Here is a 6,286-nt window from a genome sequence, read left to right as displayed (position 1 = left end):
GATGTACTTATATTTCTTCACGTAGTTCTTTAAAAAAATCCTTAAAAATACATTTATTTTAATGTGGCCGGTTATATTATTCTAGAGTCCAAACCTTTTCCAAATTCGGGGATAAAAAAAAGAGTAAATCTGCAAGTTGTGATTGGAGGCCCGCGGAGACATCACGTGGTTTGGGTCGCTGACAGTATAAACCCTTGGAGACGGGTGCGCACGTGGGTGACGCTGCAGGGCCAACCCTCTTCGGGGTCCCTTTTGTTGAACCATCAAACATAAGCACCTTTGGAGATCCCGAGGGGTTCAGATGAGAAACAGCTATCATCTTGTGCAAGGAGCGATCACTTATCAGCGGCACAGCCATGTCGAGGTCTTTTTACGTTGATTCTTTAATAATCAAGGATACGGTGCGACCTGGACCAGCTGAGCATCCAGGACAAGACTTCCTTATTCCCATCAGCATGCACTCTCCGAGCGTAATGACTGTCACCGCTCCGGTGTGCCCATCCAGGAAAAACGGGACTTTCTGTGTTTGCCCGCTGTGCGTCACGTCCCACATCCACTCTTCCCGCAGCGGCATTCCCATGCTAAAGAGTCAGTTTCCAGGAGCGGAGGCACAGTACTGTCAGAGGATAGCCCATCAGCAGTCTCCCGCACTCGCGCACCCGGGACATACACCTGTCTGCACGCCCACCTTCAGCGTCACAGATCCCAGGAGATACCACTGTCTTTCTATTGGTAAGCCACCTGTTTGTCACAGTCTCAGTTCACAACTAGGAGCACTGTTTAGCACCTGTTTGATAGCCTCGCTACACTTCATGGTGCACTTTCAGGCAATTAGATGAATTTGTAAGATCGGCTTTTACGCACAAGGATTTACGCGCAATGTATTGTGCCATTGGCATCTTTGATTGAGTTTAGACTTTTAATACTAAAAAGATAAACCTCTGACGTTAAAATTTTTTTTTCCTCCAACAGGCGCCTCTGAGAGCAGCCACATACAGAATGGCAAGAGGATGCGCACGGCTTTCACGAGCACGCAACTCCTGGAACTTGAAAGGGAGTTTTCCACGAACATGTATCTTTCGAGACTCAGAAGAATCGAAATCGCGACGTATTTGAACCTGTCAGAGAAACAGGTGAAAATCTGGTTTCAGAACCGCAGGGTGAAGCACAAGAAGGAGGGCAAAGCCACCCAAAGGAGCGCGCACAGCGGTTGCAAGTGCACAACCGCTCACACAGACTATTCAAGGTCAGAGGACGAGGAGTCTCTTTCTCCGGCCTCTGCTGAGGAAGAGAAAGAGGTGTCACCCATCTGAGAGCGATCCCCACTGCTGGCACGTCCTCTGCCCTGCTTATCGCGCAACCTCTGGGCCAAAAATCACCTGCATGAAGTCTGAAAAGAAATGTTGAAAATGTCAGTTGTTCTTCACTAGAAGCTTATCCTGCATTTAAGATTGAAACGTGAAAACACGTTTCAAACAAAATATCGGGAAACTTGACCTTGTATGCGTAGAGTGATGTATTTTGATCCCTTCAGGGTTCTCACCTCACATGTCCAGGTCTCGTTCTTTATCCCCACTAAATGTTTTCAACTATTGCCCGACATCCCATCATTGTCAGTGAGGTTGTGTGGTGATGAAATCCTAACCTGTGGCCTAACCTGTGTGGAACCTGTGCGCAACAATTTGTAAACTATGTATATGTGTATTTATTGTAATAAACATGATGAGTTGACCTAAGAGGTTGTCAGTGTATTAACTTATCATGATCAATGAGTTCACTTATAAAAATGAAGTACATAGTACTGCAAATATTTGTATCATTGATAAGAATTTGAAAAAGAAAAAAGTACTTTTGCATCAATGCAAGTCGAGAAACGGAAATAATTTTCCTTTATTTTTGCATTTTAAAGTGCATATAAAGATACTGCATAGACTCTAATGCTATGGTTCTATGTAAAATTCTGATTATCATCAATATGTCATAACTTATTATTAACTATTGATTAGCAGGAAGCACTGGTGAAAAAAACAGTATCTCATGTATAATGATGCAAAATAAAACCTCACTGAAATTCCTGAGATGAGAGTGGACAAATTATTTGAAACACCAACTCCTCCTTCAAAGGGATGACTGTCTGACACAGTCTCAACCAAAAAAAAAAAAAAAAAAAGTTCTGCACTGGGCTTCATGCGTGGGTTTCTATTTTTCTGGCCCCTCTGTGTTTTTGGAGTTTTGCACAAACGCGCACCAACTATAAGCGCAGTTTTAACACGAATCCTGTCGACTGGCAGCTATCATTATTATTATTAAGCTGTCATTATCACGCCATTGGTGTTCCGTTAAATAAAGAGCCAAAGATCGGGAACGTTAAGAAACATTATATAGCAGAGCTCCATTTACATGATACAAGCGATTTAATTCAAAATGGATGGAGTGAGCTATATGAAAGTATAGCTGTAATTTCTCCTTAGATCTGACCACAAAAGGGTACCCGATAACGCCCCTGGGGAGCAGCCAATAGCCCATTAATGTTCGCTTTTGAAAAGATTTTCGTTGTCCAAAGCGAGTTTAATTGCGTTTTCGGTCCCACGTTGGTTGATTATGCTGCTATTGCTTGAAACCACAGAACAAGGATATATAGAAGTGGGCAAAGGCTTTGACAGGTTAGATTGTCCTGCCTTGGGACTCGCATTTAGCCCGAGACCCCCGACGGCTGTGTGCTCAGAGAGCTTTGAGAGACAGCTACAGGGTTCCTCCGAGCGACAGAGGACGATTTAGTCACTGTTTCATTAGGCACTATTTGAACCTTTCAACTTATGGTGAATTAAAGGGGGCACGCTCAAATGGAAAGACTCTGAGGGGGGATTACGGAGGAGGGGCCAGTGGAAATTAGCTGACGCCTAATTTAACTCGTTTCTGTCAGAGTTTGGGATACATTCCTAATTGAGAGGGGAAGCAGGTGAAGTTTTGGTCCCACGCAGACCCATTCAGAGCGGGAATAAATGGTCCCCTTTCACATCCCGCTGATGATCATATATTATTGGGGGAAAGCCACCTAATGAATATATATTGAAGTTCCTATTAATCGAATTAGAGTTCCCTTGCAGGTGTGAAAGACCAGTGCAGCATTTAAAGCGACTGACAATGGAGGAAGAAAGACCCCCCCCCCTCCGCCCCCGTCAGCCCAGCCAGCCCCGTGACCTCAGACTGTAAGGCAGCTTTAATGCGCTGAGGATCATTTTGATCCGATGGATCCCTCTTCCCCAAAACTGCCACACTCACCACAACTTCTGATCACCTAGCAAACAAAACGTCAAATAACGCGAGGCAGAGTCTGCGGAATTTCAGATGAAAGGGAGCACACCTACTAATGCGCAGACAAACGAGAGCACTCCAAGGACGTCAGGCCTCGGCCACTATTGAAAATGCTGCAATTACGCATGACAAAAGACAATTAATAAGAGCGCTTTTCAGCCGGTTGCAGCTGCTGTCTCATGCGGAGAGATGGAGGCGAGGAGAAGCTGAAGTGCCGGTGTGGAAGAGAGGGGAACGGCGTTGTCTTTTCCCCAAGAGACGTCCAGTTTACTAACGAATGACTTATTCTTCCCATCTGAAGCCCCGACACACCAGAGAGTGTGAAGCGATCTGGAACAGACATCTCTCCTTTGAACAGCTGAAATCATCACTGCTGTATGAATTACCTACATTTTCAGGGAGACGAGTTTGTGCCAGGGCCGCTTTTGACAGCACATTTTACAAACCTTTGCTTCAATCGATGATGAGGCCACAGATCTGGCTGTTGTTGGCTGTTGGGGAGCAAGCTACAGTGGAGAGGCTATAATATGTAGACTATTGCACTGGGTGTGTTGTGAATAATTGTGGGGGTCATCAGTGTGTGATCATGGGCAAATCTGTCTTTCCATAAACAAGGTCAGGTCCATTCACACACGGGACGAGTGGAACACTATGGACAGTTCATTTATTTTAGGCTAAGTATTTCCCCTCTGCTTGGTCTTTATGTGGTTAACCAAAAAATACTGTATGCTTTCGGGCAGTAAAATTACTTCAACTTCTCTTAATATACACGTAGTGGTTAGGCCACTTTTAGAGAGCCTGAGAGCTGTTTAGCACGTGTCGTTGAAATGTGGCAAAAGTGTCTTTTTAATCTGTTTGGGCTGTGTGAAAACTAAATATATATTTGCAATTCAGCCTCATTCTTCTGTTTTAATCTGTTCATTTGATGTGAGGGATTTAGCTGTTTTTTTGTTTGTTTTAATTAATAAAAGCTCACCTCACCAATGGTTAATGGCTGATTCAGTTTGATCATTATATATATGTTTAGATAGATAGATAGATAGATAGATAGATAGATAGATAGATAGATAGATAGATGGGCCAAAGCTGCCAGGACATGGTGAAGACGCAGTTCAGCACGCTGGACAGCTCCCACAGGGACCGCCGCCCGAAGGCCACCGACAGTCTGTGGACTCACTGCTCACATCTGCACGACTGTCACTTATTATAGTATTGTACCAGACTAACAACTCGTAGAAAAAAAACGTGGATAAGCCAGAAAGAGGCTGAACTCTAAATGTTGTCCTGATGTCAGTTTGAAGAGCAACCTGAAAAATAAAGTTTTTAAACGCTGGGCGTGACAGGCTGTTAATCTCAGATTTTAGGCCTATTCTGACACAGGAAGGGCCGAAATTACATACATGCTCAAATTGTTCCATTTATGAGTGAATTTATCATGTTTCCTATTCAACATGTTCCCTTTGAACGCAGGTTATAGCGTCGGTCACTGACTTTGATGCACATTGTTATGTTGCCAAAGCCCCCTGGTGGACAGTTGGAGTCAGGACCGGGGAAGTCGCCACAGAGACCATGAGTAATGTTGGTGAAGACAGTGTCCCTGTTCGAGCGCAGTCATCCTGACTGTGAAGGTGTTGACCGCTGCTCAGAGGCCCAGCTCCATCTTTCAGTTAAGAGTGTCCCACCACCTTAATCAGCACTTACATATGAAGGCACAGGGGGCGTATTTTGGATGAATATATTTAATAAGTGCCTCATCATCTTAGGACTCAGCTGTCATGACTCAGCAATTTTTTCAGTAATATTTAGCTGCAATTATTTGCGCAGAAGAGACCCGACTGGAGACTTGTTTATGATTCCTGTTCAAAGGTAATTTGTTGTTTAAAGTTTTAATGAAGGCGGGTGTTTGCCCTTTGTCATATTGCATTTATTCAAAACAAAAAACATATTTCTGAGCAAATGCGGGCCTCAGACCAGCCTTTAAAACTGAATGTACCTGTAATTTGCTGTGTAAGTCAGAATTTTTAAAGCGGAAAGTGTCAGAAGTGAGAACCTCAAACTGGTTTGAGGTAAGTTTGGCCTTATGAAGTTGAGATCCTTTGTTTGGAGAACAAGGACACTGTTCTTTTCGCCAACATGTGGAAGTAATTGCGCCAAGCGGCTGTGCGGAGCTGGAAGGGGGTGGGGGTTGATCGTCGGCCCCGGGGCTCTGCTCCATGCGGAGACACCGGTCTGATGCCCCTCTGCTGTGCCCACAGATAGGTGATTCATAGGGGGGCTATTATTCTTCTGTTGACCGTCGGGGGAGCCCCGGGGGTAACAACAAAATAACGGCTGTGCTTCTGGACTCGGTAAACAGCTGACGCACGTGTGCCAGTAAACAGGGGTCCCATTAGTGTTCTGTGGTGAAGAAAAGAAGAAAAGGAGAAGTAGCCCGATAGCCTAATTTCTTTTCATATAATTTAAGGGATTCACGTGTGTGTGTGTGTGTGTGTGTGTGTGTGTGTGTGTGAGAGAGAGAGAGAGAGAGAGAGAGAGAGAGAGAGAGAGAGAGAGAGATGCGGCTTGTGATATGACGGTGTTGGAGCGCCCTCTATGAGTTACGCGCTCCACCGTTCCCGGTTTCTGACTTATGCCCCAGAACTGTGCGCGTTCACTGAGCTGCCATGCATCAGGCAGAAAAAGCAGAAATAAGTGCAGGCTTGTACTTTACTGTTGCATAGTTCTTAACGTTTGGTAAGAGATAACGATTAAACTCACAAAACCAAAGGATTTGTGCGCATTGAAGAAGGTCAGACATCATCAGCGGAAAAAAAAAGAAGTTACTCAGAAACACACCGGACTCTCTTCTGTCCAAAAGTTGTCGTCTCCAAATAAAACCCCATGAAAATGCCATTCCTCCCCTCGCTTCGGCGGGGATATTCGTCTGCATTCCCCCCCTAAAAGAGAAGACTCTTACTTTGAAAAGGGGTCC

General features: G+C 44.7%; 1 protein-coding gene across 1 annotated transcript; it reads left to right on the top strand.

The window, feature by feature from the left end:
* The first annotated feature begins 242 nt into the window (after positions 1–242).
* On the top strand, positions 243–1,709 carry gsx2 (GS homeobox 2). The gene is made up of 2 exons (XM_076726944.1): positions 243–732; positions 973–1,709. Exons 1-2 carry the CDS (start codon positions 357–359, stop codon positions 1,311–1,313), a joined length of 717 nt encoding a protein of 238 aa, XP_076583059.1. The 5' UTR covers positions 243–356; the 3' UTR covers positions 1,314–1,709.
* Positions 1,710–6,286: the final 4,577 nt, after the last annotated feature.

The sequence above is a fragment of the Chaetodon auriga genome, chromosome 3 (assembly GCF_051107435.1).
Source record: "Chaetodon auriga isolate fChaAug3 chromosome 3, fChaAug3.hap1, whole genome shotgun sequence".
Classification (NCBI taxonomy): domain Eukaryota; kingdom Metazoa; phylum Chordata; class Actinopteri; order Chaetodontiformes; family Chaetodontidae; genus Chaetodon; species Chaetodon auriga.
The sequence above is the reverse complement of the archived record's forward strand: the minus strand, read 5'-3'. Positions and strand labels throughout refer to the sequence as shown.

Excerpts from the sequence above, each read along its gene's own strand:
- gsx2 (XM_076726944.1), top strand. The coding sequence starts at position 357 with ATGTCGAGGTCTTTTTACGTTGATTCTTTAATAATCAAGGATACGGTG. Across the intron at positions 733-972 it reads ATACCACTGTCTTTCTATTG|GCGCCTCTGAGAGCAGCCAC; the intron begins GTAAGCCACCTG and ends TTCCTCCAACAG.